Source organism: Oncorhynchus keta, chromosome 12 (genome assembly GCF_023373465.1).
Source record: "Oncorhynchus keta strain PuntledgeMale-10-30-2019 chromosome 12, Oket_V2, whole genome shotgun sequence".
Classification (NCBI taxonomy): domain Eukaryota; kingdom Metazoa; phylum Chordata; class Actinopteri; order Salmoniformes; family Salmonidae; genus Oncorhynchus; species Oncorhynchus keta.
Window position 1 is genome coordinate 39,095,725 of NC_068432.1, and position 15,409 is coordinate 39,111,133.

Sequence of the window (15,409 nt, forward strand, 5' to 3'; positions counted from 1 at the left end):
CCCTGAATTCCTATTGGATCTTGTAGTCATGGCAGATAATATTCACATTTTTGGTGATTATAACAGACCCACTCCAAAAGGCTTTCGGAGCCATCATCGACTCAGTGGGTTTTGTCCAACATGTCTCCGGACCTACTCACTGCCACAGTCATACTCTGGACCTAGTTTTGTCCCATGGAATAAATATTGTGGAGCTTAATGTTTTTCCTCATATAATCCTGGACTACTGGACCACCATTTTATTATTTTTGCAATCGCAACAAATAATCTGTTCAGACCCCAACCAAGGATCATCAAAAGCCGTGCTATAAATTCTTGGACAACCCAAAGATTCCAAGATGCCCTTCCAGACTCCCTCCACAAGGACGTCAGAGTACAAAAAAATCGGTTAACCACCTAACTGAGGAACTAAATGTAACATTGCTTAATACCCGAGATGCAGTCGCACCCCTAAAAACAAAAAAACATTTCTCATAAGAAACTAGCTCCCTGGTATATAGAAAATACCTGAGCCCTGAAGCAAGCTTCCAAAAAATTAGAACGCTACCCCAAACTGTAAGTCTTCCGACTATCTTGGAAAGACCGTACCGTGCAGTATTGAAGAGTCCTCACTGCTGCTTGGTCATCCTATTTTTCCAACATAATTGAGGAGAATAAGAACAATCCAAAATGTATTTTTGATACGGTTGTCACGACTTCTGCCGAAGTCGTTGCCTCTCCTTCGGGCGGTGCTCGGCGTTCGACGTCACCGGTCTTCTAGCCAGCATTGATCCTTTTTTCATTTTCCATTGGTTTTATCTTGTCTTCCCACACACCTGTTTTCTATCCCATTCATTACCTGTTGTGTATTTAACCCTCTGTTTCCCCTCATGTCTTTGTCAGAGATGGATTTGTTGTCAGTGTAGTGTTATTGTTTGTATAGGTGCGCGTCGGGTCCTCGTACCCATGTTTTGTTTGTTTGTTTGTACATTTATTGTTATGGAGCATACTCTTGGAACTTTATTAAAAGACTCCATATTTACACTCCATTTGACTCTCCTGCGCCTGACTTCCCTGCCACCTATTACACCTATGCATGACAACGGTTGCAAAGCTAACTAAAAAGCAGCATTCCCCAAGAGAGGATGGCTTTCACTTCAGCAGTGATACATTCATGAACTTCTTTGATGAAAAGATCATGATCATTAGAAAGCAAATTACAGACTCCTTTTTAAATATGCGTATTTCTCCAATGCTCAGTTGTCCTGAGTCTGCACAAAACTGCCAGGACCTAGGATCAAGGGAGACACTCAAGCTTTTTAATAGTATATCTCTTGACACATTGATGAAAATACTCTTGGCCTCTAAACATTCAAGCTGCATACTAGACCCTATTCCAACTAAACTACTGAAAGAGCTGCTTCCTGTACTTGGCCCTCCTATGTTGAATATAATAAACGGCTCCCTATCCACCGGATGTGTACCAATCTCACTAAAAGTGGCAGTAACATTTTATTGCATCATAATGGCATTTCAAATGACTGAAGGTCCTACTCTCTTCACATTGAAAAAGCCAAACCTTGACCCAGAAAATATAAAAAACTATCGGCCTAAATCAAATCTCCCATTCCTCTCAATTTTTTGGGAAAAAGCCGTTGTGCAAAAACTCACTGCCTTCCTGAAGACAAATTATTTATACTAAACGCTTTAGTCTGGTTTTAGACCCCATCATAGCACTGAGACTGCATTCTGAAGGTGGTAAATTACCTTTTAATGGCGCAGACCAAAACTCTGTATCGGTCCTCGTGTTCCTAGACCGTAGTGCTGCTTTTGACACCATCGATCACCACATTCTTTTGGAGAGATTGGAAACCCAAATTGGTCTATACGGACAAGCTCTGGCCTGGTTTTGATCTTATCTGTTGGAAAGATATCAGTTTGCCTCTGTGGATGGTTTGTCTTCTGACAAATCAACTGTACATGTTGGTGTTCCTCAAGGTTCAGTTTTAGGACCACTATTGTTTCCACTAGATATTTTACCTCTTGGTGATGTCATTCAGGAAACATAATGTTAACTTTCACTGCTGTCGTACATACCTACACGTACGCTACGGTCACAAGACGCAGGCCTCCTTACTGTCCCTAGAATTTCTAAGCAAACAGCTAGAGGCAGGGCTTTCTCCTATAGAGCTTCATTTTTATGGAATGGTCTGCCTATCCACGTGAGAGACGCAGACTAAGTCTCATCTCTTCAGTAGGTCCTATGATTGAGTGTAGTCTGGCCCAGGGGTGTGAACGTGAACGGAAAGGCACTGGAGCGATGAACTGCCCTTGCTGTCTCTGCCTGCCTGCCTCCCCTCTCTCCACTGGGATTCTCTGCCTCTAACCCTATTACGGGGGCTGAGTCACTTTCTTACTGGTGCTCTTCCATGCCGTCCCTAGGAGGGATGCGTCACTTGAGTGGGTTGAGTCACTGACGTGACCTTCCTGTCCGGGTTGGCGCGCCCATTGGGTTCATGCCACGGGGAAGATCTTTGTGGGCTATACTCTGCCTTGTCTCAGGGTAGTAGGTTGGTGGTTGAAGATATCCCTCTAGTGGTGTGGGGGCTGTGCTTTGGCAAAGCTGATGGGGTTATATCCTGCCTGTTTGGCCCTGTCCAGGAGTATCATCGAACGGGGCCACGGTGTCTCCCGACCCCTCCTGTCTCAGCCCCCAGTATTTATGCTGCAATAGTTTGTGTCGGGGGGCTAGGGTCAGTCTATTATATCTGGAGTATTTCTCCTGTCTTATCCGGTGTCCTGTGTAATTTTAAGTGTGCTCCCTCTAATTCTCTCTCTCTCTTTCTCTCTCTCTTCTCTCAGAGGACCTGAGCCCTAGGACCATGCCTCAGGACTACCTGGCCTGATGACTCCTTTCTGTCCCCAGTCCACCTGGTCATGCTGCTGCTCCAGTTTCAACAGTTCTGCCTGCGGCTATGGAACCCTGACATATTCACTGGACGTGCTACCTTGTCCCGGACCTGCTGTTTTGGACTCTCTCTCTAGCGCACTCCTGAGGTGCTGACCTGTTGCACCCTCTACAACCACTGTGATTATTATTATCTGACCCTGCTGGTCATCTATGAACGTTTGAACATCTCGGCCATGTCCTGTTATAAACTCTACCCGGCACAGCCAGAAGAGGACTGGCCACCCCTCAGAGCCTGGTTCCTCTCTAGGTTTCTTCCTAGGTTCTGGCCTTTCTAGGGAGTTTTTCCTAGCCACCGTGCTTCTATATCTGCATTGCTTGCTGGGTTTTAGGCTGGGTTTCTGTATAGCACTTTGTGACATCGGCTGATGTAAAAAAGGGCTTTATAAATCAATTTGATTGATTGATTGATTAGGTAGTGCTGCTGAATCACAGATCATAACTGACTGTCTAGGTGTGAAATAGTCACCTTGTTTTACTCCATCTGTAACTCTGTGTTGTTGTATGTGTAGAACTGCTTTGCTTTATCTTGGCCAGGTGGCAATTGTAAATGAGAACTTGTTCTCAAATAGCCTACCTGGTTAAATAAAGGTGAAATAAAAATAAATAGAAATAAAATAAATGACTTTACTGTAGTGGTATTAGGTGCAGTGCAGGCTTGTTGTCTTCTGAGTCCATTCTGAGCCCCAGATGAAATGTACTGACTGACCGACTGACTGTCATCACACTAAAACCCCATCTGTCTCTGTCCACTGCTCTCACTGTCTGTTTTACTGTGTCTTAATCATTTTTACAGGACCTGATCACATCAACTAAATCAACTGTGTTTTTTATAAACCTTAATTTATACTCGGATCCTGATGATAATTATGATCAACTATGCACAGCTGTTGTAAAGGAAAGCTGTAGATGTCTACACTATAAGTGCAGCTACTTCCATAGTTAGAAATGCTGAAAATGTTTACACTCAATCTGGTCTTCCTAAGGCAGGAAAGAATACATTGTGCAATACATTTCTTACCTGTCTTTCATGTCTGGCTGGTTCTGAGACGTCAGACTGGCCAGCTTCAGTACCTCACTGAGAGAGAGAGCGGGAGAGTAAGAGAGAAAGGGGGAGAGAACAAGGGAGAGAGAGGGTGAGTTGCCTACCAGGGACAGTCAACATGCATTATATCTAGAGGTACTTTCTAATAAAGGACAATCGACATCAATAATAATACATTTATACAGAAATAACAATCCATTTACAGCACAAATGACCTCTGCTTGGCTGTGGGGCTGATATGGGTGTACAGGTTGTCATGGCTATGTAGTGATGAGTGTAGAGGTCATGTCTAACTCTCAGTATGTGTGACCCCCCCGTTTGGGTCGGATGCAGCTGTTCTCCCAGACGAGATGTCTCTGGCAGCACAAAGCTGCGCTTGCTCGCTCTCACACACACCCACAAACACTCATGCACACACACACATGCTTGCAGGCCTGTGCACTTGGGCTCCCGAGTGGAGCAGCGGTCTAAGGAACTGCATCTCAGTACAATAGGTGTCACTACAGTCCCTGGTGTGAATCCAGGCTGAATCACATCTGGGCCTGTTTGGGAGTCCCACAGGGCGGCGCACAATTGACCCAGCGTCGTCCGGGTTTGGCCGGTGTAGGCCGTCATTGTAAATAATAATTTGTTCTTAACGGACTTGCCTAGTTAAATAAAGGTTCAATAAATACAAATGTAAATAATGCACACATCATGGAGGTCATGAGATGCGATGCACGGTGCGGCCATGTTGGAGGCAGGCGGTTCTAGGAGAAGATATGATTATATAACACCCCTCCCTCCACCTTATGGGTGGAGGGAGAGAGGGATGAATCTGTCTCTTTATAGGATGAAGGGAGAGAGGGATGAGTCTGTCTCTTTATAGGATGAAGGGAGAGAGGGATGAGTCTGTCTCTTCATAGGAGGGAGAGAGGGATGAGTCTCTCTTCATAGGAGGGAGAGAGGGATGAGTGTCTCTTTATAGGATGAAGGGAGAGAGGGATAAGTGAAAGAGAAGAAAGATGTATGGCCACTAATAGATAAATCAGGACAAAGTGAATAATAAAGGACATGATGACACACACACACACACACACACACACACACACACACACACACACACACACACACACACACACACACACACACACACACACAACGTTAAACATGCACGTCAACATGCACACACACAGACGTATAAATAGAACTCTACGTCATGCATGACGCTCACCATAACAAAGAGAGGTTTCATATGGTCTTTCTCTCAGTGGCAGCCTCGCTACATACCTCTACCTTTCAGTAGCATACTGCTGTCTCGTAAGGCACAGAGGGAACTATGCCATCATTACTGGTTACTGGTTTTCAGGTTCTAATATCAGAGGACTACGTTCTACACAGCATGCTTACACACTGGTATTACAGGCTGACTATACAAGTGAATTGTACTTCAAGTTCTCTCAATCTCTCTCATGATCTCCCTCTTAAGTCTCCCACTCCATCTCTCGATCGTTTTATTTCTCCCTCAATCTACCTCTGTATCTCTCACTGTGTGTCTCGGCCACATCATCAGTATGAGTAAGCAGCATGAGTCAGATTTATATATGAGTCTATGACTCTATTTGAATAAGACCTTGATATGAGCCTCTCTCACGTTTCCCTGCACGGGCTTCTGAAGCGCTGGTCTAACCCACACACTGAAACAACTCAAAGCCACATAGCTTACACTCCTCTCCTCCTGTGTGTTTTGGGCCCAAAGAAGCTGGCATGTTGGGTTTAGTCGCTGTTTCCAGGGCAGTCTGTAGTCAATGTATAAATTGAACGCTGAATGCCATCATTTCCATGCATAGAATTCTGATATGCCGGTACTCCTGGTTCTAGTTCTACTCATCTTTACTAGCATAACATTCCAATACTCTGGTTTCAGCCGTGTACACACACATTCCATCAACAATGCTGTGCAAGCAACAAGCAAGCGTAAGAAACCTTTGACCATACTCACATTTCCTTGCACAGAGTTCCGATGTGCTGACTTTCTGAGCTGCCTCGCACCTGCGAGAGACTGAGTTCCTCCTGGAATTTGGAATTCTGCTGTTTCAATGCCTCGAGCTGGAAGATGATCCACGGATGGATGGAAAGATGAAAGGAAGGAAAGAGACAGACAAAAGAGAGAGATTTAGACACGCAGTAAACAGTAAACAGAAAAATCTGTATCTTCTTCACGCCTCTCTAACAGTCTTAGTCACGGACATTAACACGAAGCCACAGTGCTGCGTTACGCTGCTCCACTGGAATAGCCGCTTCCTCGGTATACAAAGATTAACATTACTCATTATATGAGCTGTCTGCCAAACATAGGTACAGAGACATACTGTGAGTGTGTGAGGGATGGAGTCACTTCTAGCATTAATGTCGATGGAGGAGATGGTTCCTCCATCGTCAGTTAAACCATTATAAGAGAGGAGATGGTTCCTCCATCGTCAGTTAAACCATCATAAGGGAGGAGATGGTTCCTCCATCGTCAGTTAAACCACCATTAGGGAGGAGATGGTTCCTCCATCGTCAGTTAAACCACCATTAGGGAGGAGATGGTTCCTCTATCGTCAGTTAAACCATTAAAAGGGAGGAGATGGTTCCTCCATCGTCAGTTAAACCATTATAAGGGAGGAGATGGTTCCTCCATCGTCAGTTAAACCACCATTAGGGAGGAGATGGTTCCTCCATCGTCAGTTAAACCACCATTAGGGAGGAGATGGTTCCTCCATCGTCAGTTAAACCCCCATGAGGGAGCAGATGGTTCCTCCATCGTCAGTTAAACCATCATAAGGGAGGAGATGGTTCCTCCATCGTCAGTTAAACCATCATAAGGGAGGAGATGGTTCCTCCATCGTCAGTTAAACCATCATAAGGGAGGAGATGGTTCCTCCATCGTCAGTTAAACCCCCAGTAGGGAGGAGATGGTTCCTCTATCGTCAGTTAAACCCCCATTAGGGAGGAGATGGTTCCTCCATCGTCAGTTAAACCATCATAAGGGAGGAGATGGTTCCTTCATCGTCAGTTAAACCATCATAAGGGAGCAGATGGTTCCTCCATCGTCAGTTAAACCCCCATTAGGGAGGAGATGGTTCCTCCATCGTCAGTTAAACCACCATTAGGGAGATGGTTCCTCCATCGTCAGTTTAAACCACCATAAGGGAGGAGATGGTTCCTCCATCGTCAGTTAAACAATCATAAGGGAGGAGATGGTTCCTCCATCGTCAGTTAAACCATCATAAGGGAGCAGATGGTTCCTCCATCGTCAGTTAAACCCCCATTAGGGAGGAGATGGTTCCTCCATCGTCAGTTAAACCACCATTAGGGAGATGGTTCCTCCATCGTCAGTTTAAACCACCATAAGGGAGGAGATGGTTCCTCCATCGTCAGTTAAACAATCATAAGGGAGGAGATGGTTCCTCCATCGTCAGTTAAACCATCATAAGGGAGGAGATGGTACCTCCATCGTCAGTTAAACCCCCATTAGGGAGGAGATGGTTCCTCCATCGTCAGTTAAACCACCATTAGGGAGGAGATGGTTCCTCCATCGTCAGTTAAACCATCATAAGGGAGGAGATGGTTCCTCCATCGTCAGTTAAACCACCATAAGGGAGGAGATGGTTCCTCCATCGTCAGTTAAACCACCATTAGGGAGGAGATGGTTCCTCCATCGTCAGTTAAACCACCATTAGGGAGGAGATGGTTCCTCCATCGTCAGTTAAACCCCCATTAGGGAGGAGATGGTTCCTCCTTCGTCAGTTAAACCACCATTAGGGAGGAGATGGTTCCTCCATCGTCAGTTAAACCACCATTAGGGAGGAGATGGTTCCTCTATCGTCAGTTAAACCATCGTAAGGGAGGAGATGGTTCCTCCATCATCAGTTAAACCACCATAAGGGAGGAGATGGTTCCTCCATCGTCAGTTAAACCATCATAAGGGAGGAGATGGTTCCTCCATCGTCAGTTAAACCCCCATGAGGGGGCAGATGGTTCCTCCATCGTCAGTTAAACCACCATTAGGGAGGACATGGTTCCTCCATCGTCAGTTAAACCATCATAAGGGAGGAGATGGTTCCTCCATCGTCAGTTGAACCACCATTAGGGAGGAGATGGTTCCTCCATCGTCAGTTAAACCACCATAAGGTCCTTCTAGACCTATCGGCTGCCTTCGATACTGTGAACCATCAGATCCTCCTCTCCACCCTCTCCGAGTTGGGCAACTCCGGCGCGGCCCACGCTTGGATTGCGTCCTACCTGACAGGTCGCTCATACCAGGTGGCATGGCGAGAATCTGTCTCCTCACCACGCGCTCTCACCACTGGTGTCCCCCAGGGCTCTGTTCTAGGCCCTCTCCTATTCTCGCTATACACCAAGTCACTTGGCTCTGTCATAACCTCACATGGTCTCTCCTATCATTGCTATGCAGACGACACACAATTAATCTTCTCCTTTCCCCCTTCTGATGACCAGGTGGCGAATCGCATCTCTGCATGTCTGGCAGACATATCAGTGTGGATGACGGATCACCACCTCAAGCTGAACCTCGGCAAGACGGAGCTGCTCTTCCTCCCGGGAAGGACTGCCCGTTCCATGATCTCGCCATCACGGTTGACAACTCCATTGTGTCCTCCTCCCAGAGCGCTAAGAACCTTGGCGTGATCCTGGACAACACCCTGTCGTTCTCAACTAACATCAAGGCGGTGGCCCGTTCCTGTAGGTTCATGCTCTACAACATCCGCAGAGTACGACCCTGCCTCACACAGGAAGCGGCGCAGGTCCTAATCCAGGCACTTGTCATCTCCCGTCTGGACTACTGCAACTCGCTGTTGGCTGGGCTCCCTGCCTGTGCCATTAAACCCCTACAACTCATCCAGAACGCCGCAGCCCGTCTGGTGTTCAACCTTCCCAAGTTCTCTCACGTCACCCCGCTCCTCCGCTCTCTCCACTGGCTTCCAGTTGAAGCTCGCATCCGCTACAAGACCATGGTGCTTGCCTACGGAGCTGTGAGGGGAACGGCACCTCAGTACCTCCAGGCTCTGATCAGGCCCTACACCCAAACAAGGGCACTGCGTTCATCCACCTCTGGCCTGCTCGCCTCCCTACCACTGAGGAAGTACAGTTCCCGCTCAGCCCAGTCAAAACTGTTCGCTGCTCTGGCCCCCAATGGTGGAACAAACTCCTCACGACGCCAGGACAGCGGAGTCAATCACCACCTTCCGGAGACACCTGAAACCCCACCTCTTTAAGGAATACCTAGGATAGGATAAGTAATCCTTCTCACCCCCCTTTAAGATTTAGATGCACTATTGTAAAGTGACTATTCTACTGGATGTCATAAGGTGAATGCACCAATTTGTAAGTCGCTCTGGATAAGAGCGTCTGCTAAATGACTTAAATGTAAATGTAAATGTAATGGTTCCTCCATCGTCAGTTAAACCACCATTAGGGAGATGGTTCCTCCATCGTCAGTTAAACACCCATGAGGGAGCAGATGGTTCCTCCATCGTCAGTTAAACCACCATTAGGGAGTACATGGTTCCTCCATCGTCAGTTAAACCACCATTAGGGAGGACGTGGTTCCTCCATCGTCAGTTAAACCACCATTAGGGAGGAGATGGTTCCTCCATCGTCAGTTAAACCACCATTAGGGAGGACATGGTTCCTCCATCGTCAGTTAAACCCCCATGAGGGAGCCGATGGTTCCTCCATCGTCAGTTAAACCACCATTAGGGAGATGGTTCCTCCATCGTCAGTTAAACCATCATAAGGGAGGAGATGGTTCCTCCATCGTCAGTTAAACCCCCATTAGGGAGGAGATGGTTCCTCCATCGTCAGGTAAACCACCATTTGGGAGGAGCTGGTTCCTCCATCGTCAGTTAAACCATCATAAGGGAGGAGATGGTTCCTCCATCGTCAGTTAAACCCCCATTAGGGAGGAGATGGTTCCTCTATCGTCAGTTAAACCATCATAAGGGAGAAGATGGTTCCTCCATCATCAGTTAAACCACCATTAGGGAGGAGATGGTTCCTCCATCGTCAGTTAAAACCCCATGAGGGAGCAGATGGTTCCTCCATCGTCAGTTAAACCCCCATGAGGGAGCAGATGGTTCCTCCATCGTCAGTTAAACCCCCATTAGGGAGGAGATGGTTCCTCCATCGGCAGTTAAACCATCATAAGGGAGGAGATGGTTCCTCCATCGTCAGTTAAACCCCCATAAGGGAAGAGATGGTTCCTCCATCGTCAGTTAAACCCCCATAAGGGAAGAGATGGTTCCTCCATCGTCAGTTAAACCACCATTAGGGAGATGGTTCCTACATCGTCAGTTAAACCACCATTTGGGAGGAGATGGTTCCTCCATCGTCAGTTAAACCACCATGAGGGAGCAGATGGTTCCTTCATCGTCAGGTAAACCACCATTGGGGAGATGGTTCCTCCATCGTCAGTTAAACCACCATTAGGGAGGAGATGGTTCCTCCATCGTCAGTTAAACCACCATTAGGGAGGACATGGTTCCTCCATCGTCAGTTAAACCCCCATGAGGGAGCAGATGGTTCCTCCATCGTCAGTTAAACCACCATTAGGGAGATGGTTCCTCCATCGTCAGTTAAACCATCATAAGGGAGGAGATGGTTCCTCCATCGTCAGTTAAACCACCATTAGGGAGGAGATGGTTCCTGCATCGTCAGTTTAACCCCCATAAGGGAAGAGATGGTTCCTCCATCGTCAGGTAAACCACCATTTGGGAGGAGCTGGTTCCTCCATCGTCAGTTAAACCATCATAAGGGAGGAGATGGTTCCTCCATCGTCAGTTAAACCCCCATTAGGGAGGAGATGGTTCCTCTATCGTCAGTTAAACCATCATAAGGGAGAAGATGGTTCCTCCATCATCAGTTAAACCACCATTAGGGAGGAGATGGTTCCTCCATCGTCAGTTAAACCCCCATGAGGGAGCAGATGGTTCCTCCATCGTCAGTTAAACCCCCATGAGGGAGCAGATGGTTCCTCCATCGTCAGTTAAACCCCCATTAGGGAGGAGATGGTTCCTACATCGGCAGTTAAACCATCATAAGGGAGGAGATGGTTCCTCCATCGTCAGTTAAACCCCCATAAGGGAAGAGATGGTTCCTCCATCGTCAGTTAAACCCCCATAAGGGAAGAGATGGTTCCTCCATCGTCAGTTAAACCACCATTAGGGAGATGGTTCCTACATCGTCAGTTAAACCACCATTTGGGAGGAGATGGTTCCTCCATCGTCAGTTAAACCACCATGAGGGAGCAGATGGTTCCTTCATCGTCAGGTAAACCACCATTGGGGAGATGGTTCCTCCATCGTCAGTTAAACCACCATTAGGGAGGAGATGGTTCCTCCATCGTCAGTTAAACCATCATGAGGGAGCAGATGGTTCCTCCATCGTCAGTTAAACCATCATAAGGGAGGAGATGGTTCCTCCATCGTCAGTTAAACCACCATTAGGGAGGAGATGGTTCCTCCATCGTCAGTTAAACCCCCATAAGGGAAGAGATGGTTCCTCCATCGTCAGTTAAACCCCCACAAGGGTGGAGATGGGTCCTCCATTGTCAGTTAAACCACCATTAGGGAGGAGCTGGTTCCTCCATCGTCAGTTAAACCATCATAAGGGAGGAGATGGTTCCTCCATCGTCAGTTAAACCCCCATTAGGGAGGAGATGGTTCCTCTATCGACAGTTAAACCATCATAAGGGAGAAGATGGTTCCTCCATCATCAGTTAAACCACCATTAGGGAGGAGATGGTTCCTCCATCGTCAGTTAAACCCCCATGAGGGAGCAGATGGTTCCTCCATCGTCAGTTAAAACCCCATTAGGGAGGAGATGGTTCCTCTATCGTCAGTTAAACCCCCATTAGGGAGGAGATGGTTCCTCCATCGGCAGTTAAACCATCATAAGGGAGGAGATGGTTCCTCCATCGTCAGTTAAACCCCCATAAGGGAAGAGATGGTTCCTCCATCGTCAGTTAAACCCCCATAAGGGAAGAGATGGTTCCTCCATCGTCAGTTAAACCACCATTAGGGAGATGGTTCCTACATCATCAGTTAAACCACCATTTGGGAGGAGATGGTTCCTCCATCGTCAGTTAAACCACCATGAGGGAGCAGATGGTTCCTTCATCGTCAGGTAAACCACCATTGGGGAGATGGTTCCTCCATCGTCAGTTAAACCACCATTAGGGAGGAGATGGTTCCTCCATCGTCAGTTAAACCCCCATAAGGGAAGAGATGGTTCCTCCATCGTCAGTTAAACCCCCACAAGGGTGGAGATGGTTCCTCCATTGTCAGTTAAACCACCATTAGGGAGGAGATGGTTCCTCCATCGTCAGTTAAACCACCATTAGGGAGGAGATGGTTCCTCCATCGTCAGTTAAACCACCATTAGGGAGCAGATGGTTCCTCCATCGTCAGTTAAACCACCATTATGGAGGAGCTGGTTCCTCCATCGTCAGTTAAACCACCATTAGGGAGGAGATGGTTCCTCCATCGTCAGTTAAACCCCCATAAGGGAGGAGATGGTTCCTCCATCGTCAGTTAAACCCCCATAAGGGAAGAGATGGTTCCTCCATCGTCAGTTAAACCCCCACAAGGGTGGAGATGGTTCCTCCATTGTCAGTTAAACCCCCATGAGGGAGCAGATGGTTCCTCCATCGTCAGTTAAACCATCATAAGGGAGGAGATGGTTCCTCCATCGTCAGTTAAACCACCATTAGGGAGGAGATGGTTCCTCCATCGTCAGTTAAACCCCCATAAGGGAAGAGATGGTTCCTCCATCGTCAGTTAAACCCCCACAAGGGTGGAGATGGTTCCTCCATTGTCAGTTAAACCACCATTAGGGAGGAGCTGGTTCCTCCATCGTCAGTTAAACCATCATAAGGGAGGAGATGGTTCCTCCATCGTCAGTTAAACCCCCATTAGGGAGGAGATGGTTCCTCTATCGACAGTTAAACCATCATAAGGGAGAAGATGGTTCCTCCATCATCAGTTAAACCACCATTAGGGAGGAGATGGTTCCTCCATCGTCAGTTAAACCCCCATGAGGGAGCAGATGGTTCCTCCATCGTCAGTTAAAACCCCATTAGGGAGGAGATGGTTCCTCTATCGTCAGTTAAACCCCATTAGGGAGGAGATGGTTCCTCCATCGGCAGTTAAACCATCATAAGGGAGGAGATGGTTCCTCCATCGTCAGTTAAACCCCCATAAGGGAAGAGATGGTTCCTCCATCGTCAGTTAAACCCCCATAAGGGAAGAGATGGTTCCTCCATCGTCAGTTAAACCACCATTAGGGAGATGGTTCCTACATCATCAGTTAAACCACCATTTGGGAGGAGATGGTTCCTCCATCGTCAGTTAAACCACCATGAGGGAGCAGATGGTTCCTTCATCGTCAGGTAAACCACCATTGGGGAGATGGTTCCTCCATCGTCAGTTAAACCACCATTAGGGAGGAGATGGTTCCTCCATCGTCAGTTAAACCATCATAAGGGAAGAGATGGTTCCTCTATCGTCAGTTAAACCCCCATGAGGGAGCAGATGGTTCCTCCATCGTCAGTTAAACCATCATAAGGGAGGAGATGGTTCCTCCATCGTCAGTTAAACCACCATTAGGGAGGAGATGGTTCCTCCATCGTCAGTTAAACCCCCATAAGGGAAGAGATGGTTCCTCCATCGTCAGTTAAACCCCCACAAGGGTGGAGATGGTTCCTCCATTGTCAGTTAAACCACCATTAGGGAGGAGATGGTTCCTCCATCGTCAGTTAAACCACCATTAGGGAGGAGATGGTTCCTCCATCGTCAGTTAAACCACCATTAGGGAGCAGATGGTTCCTCCATCGTCAGTTAAACCACCATTATGGAGGAGCTGGTTCCTCCATCGTCAGTTAAACCACCATTAGGGAGGAGATGGTTCCTCCATCGTCAGTTAAACCCCCATAAGGGAGGAGATGGTTCCTCCATCGTCAGTTAAACCCCCATAAGGGAAGAGATGGTTCCTCCATCGTCAGTTAAACCCCCACAAGGGTGGAGATGGTTCCTCCATTGTCAGTTAAACCACCATTAGGGAGGAGATGGTTCCTCCATCGTCAGTTAAACCACCATTAGGGAGCAGATGGTTCCTCCATCGTCAGGTAAACCACCATTAGGGAGATGGTTACACCATCGTCAGTTAAACCACCACTAGGGAGGAGATGGTTCCTCCATCGTCAGTTAAACCCCCATAAGGGAGGAGATGGTTCCTCTATCGTCAGTTAAACCCCCATAAGGGAGGAGATGGTTCCTCCATCGTCAGTTAAACCCCCATAAGGGAGGAGATGGTTCCTCCATCGTCAGTTAAACCCCCATAAGGGAGGAGATGGTTCCTCCATCGTCAGTTAAACCCCCATTAGGGAGGAGATGGTTCCTCCATCGTCAGTTAAACCATCATAAGGGAGATGGTTCCTCCATCGTCAGTTAAACCATCATAAGGGAGATGGTTCCTCCATCGTCAGCTAAACCACCATTAGGGAGGAGATGGTTCCTCCATCGTCAGTTAAACCATCATAAGGGAGATGGTTCCTCCATCGTCAGCTAAACCACCATTAGGGAGGAGATGGTTCCTCCATCGTCAGTTAAACCATCATAAGGGAGATGGTTCCTCCATCGTCAGTTAAACCATCATAAGGGAGATGGTTCCTCCATCTTCAGTTAAACCACCATTAGGGAGGAGATGGTTCCTCCATCGTCAGTTAAACCACCATTAGGGAGCAGATGGTTCCTCCATCGTCAGGTAAACCACCATTAGGGAGATGGTTACACCATCGTCAGTTAAACCACCATTAGGGAGGAGATGGTTCCTCCATCGTCAGTTAAACCCCCATAAGGGAGGAGATGGTTCCTCAATCGTCAGTTAAACCCCCATTAGGGAGGAGATGGTTCCTCTATCGTCAGTTAAACCCCCATAAGGGAGGAGATGGTTCCTCCATCGTCAGTTAAACCCCCATTAGGGAGGAGATGGTTCCTCCATCGTCAGTTAAACCCCCATAAGGGAGGAGATGGTTCCTCCATCGTCAGTTAAACCCCCATAAGGGAGGAGATGGTTCCTCCATCGTCAGTTAAACCCCCATTAGGGAGGAGATGGTTCCTCCATCGTCAGTTAAACCATCATAAGGGAGATGGTTCCTCCATCGTCAGTTAAACCATCATAAGGGACATGGTTCCTCCATCGTCAGCTAAACCACCATTAGGGAGGAGATGGTTCCTCCATCGTCAGTTAAACCATCATAAGGGAGATGGTTCCTCCATCGTCAGCTAAACCACCATTAGGGAGGAGATGGTTCCTCCATCGTCAGTTAAACCATCATAAGGGAGATGGTTCCTCCAACGTCAGTTAAACCATCATAA

The 15,409-nt window shown here is 47.5% G+C and overlaps 1 protein-coding gene across 4 annotated transcripts in view; it reads right to left on the reverse strand.

Moving 5' to 3' along the window:
- LOC118391607 (CAP-Gly domain-containing linker protein 1) overlaps nucleotides 1-15,409 on the reverse strand; it is a 70,090-nt gene that overhangs the window by 6,667 nt on the left and 48,014 nt on the right. For all 4 annotated transcript variants that reach the window (XM_052458235.1, XM_052458236.1, XM_052458234.1 and 1 more), the window contains 2 exons: nucleotides 5,974-6,080; nucleotides 3,969-4,025 (listed from right to left, as the gene is read on the reverse strand). In XM_052458235.1, coding sequence (XP_052314195.1) covers nucleotides 3,969-4,025; nucleotides 5,974-6,080 — 164 coding nt within the window. The remainder of the gene's footprint in view (nucleotides 1-3,968; nucleotides 4,026-5,973; nucleotides 6,081-15,409) is intronic.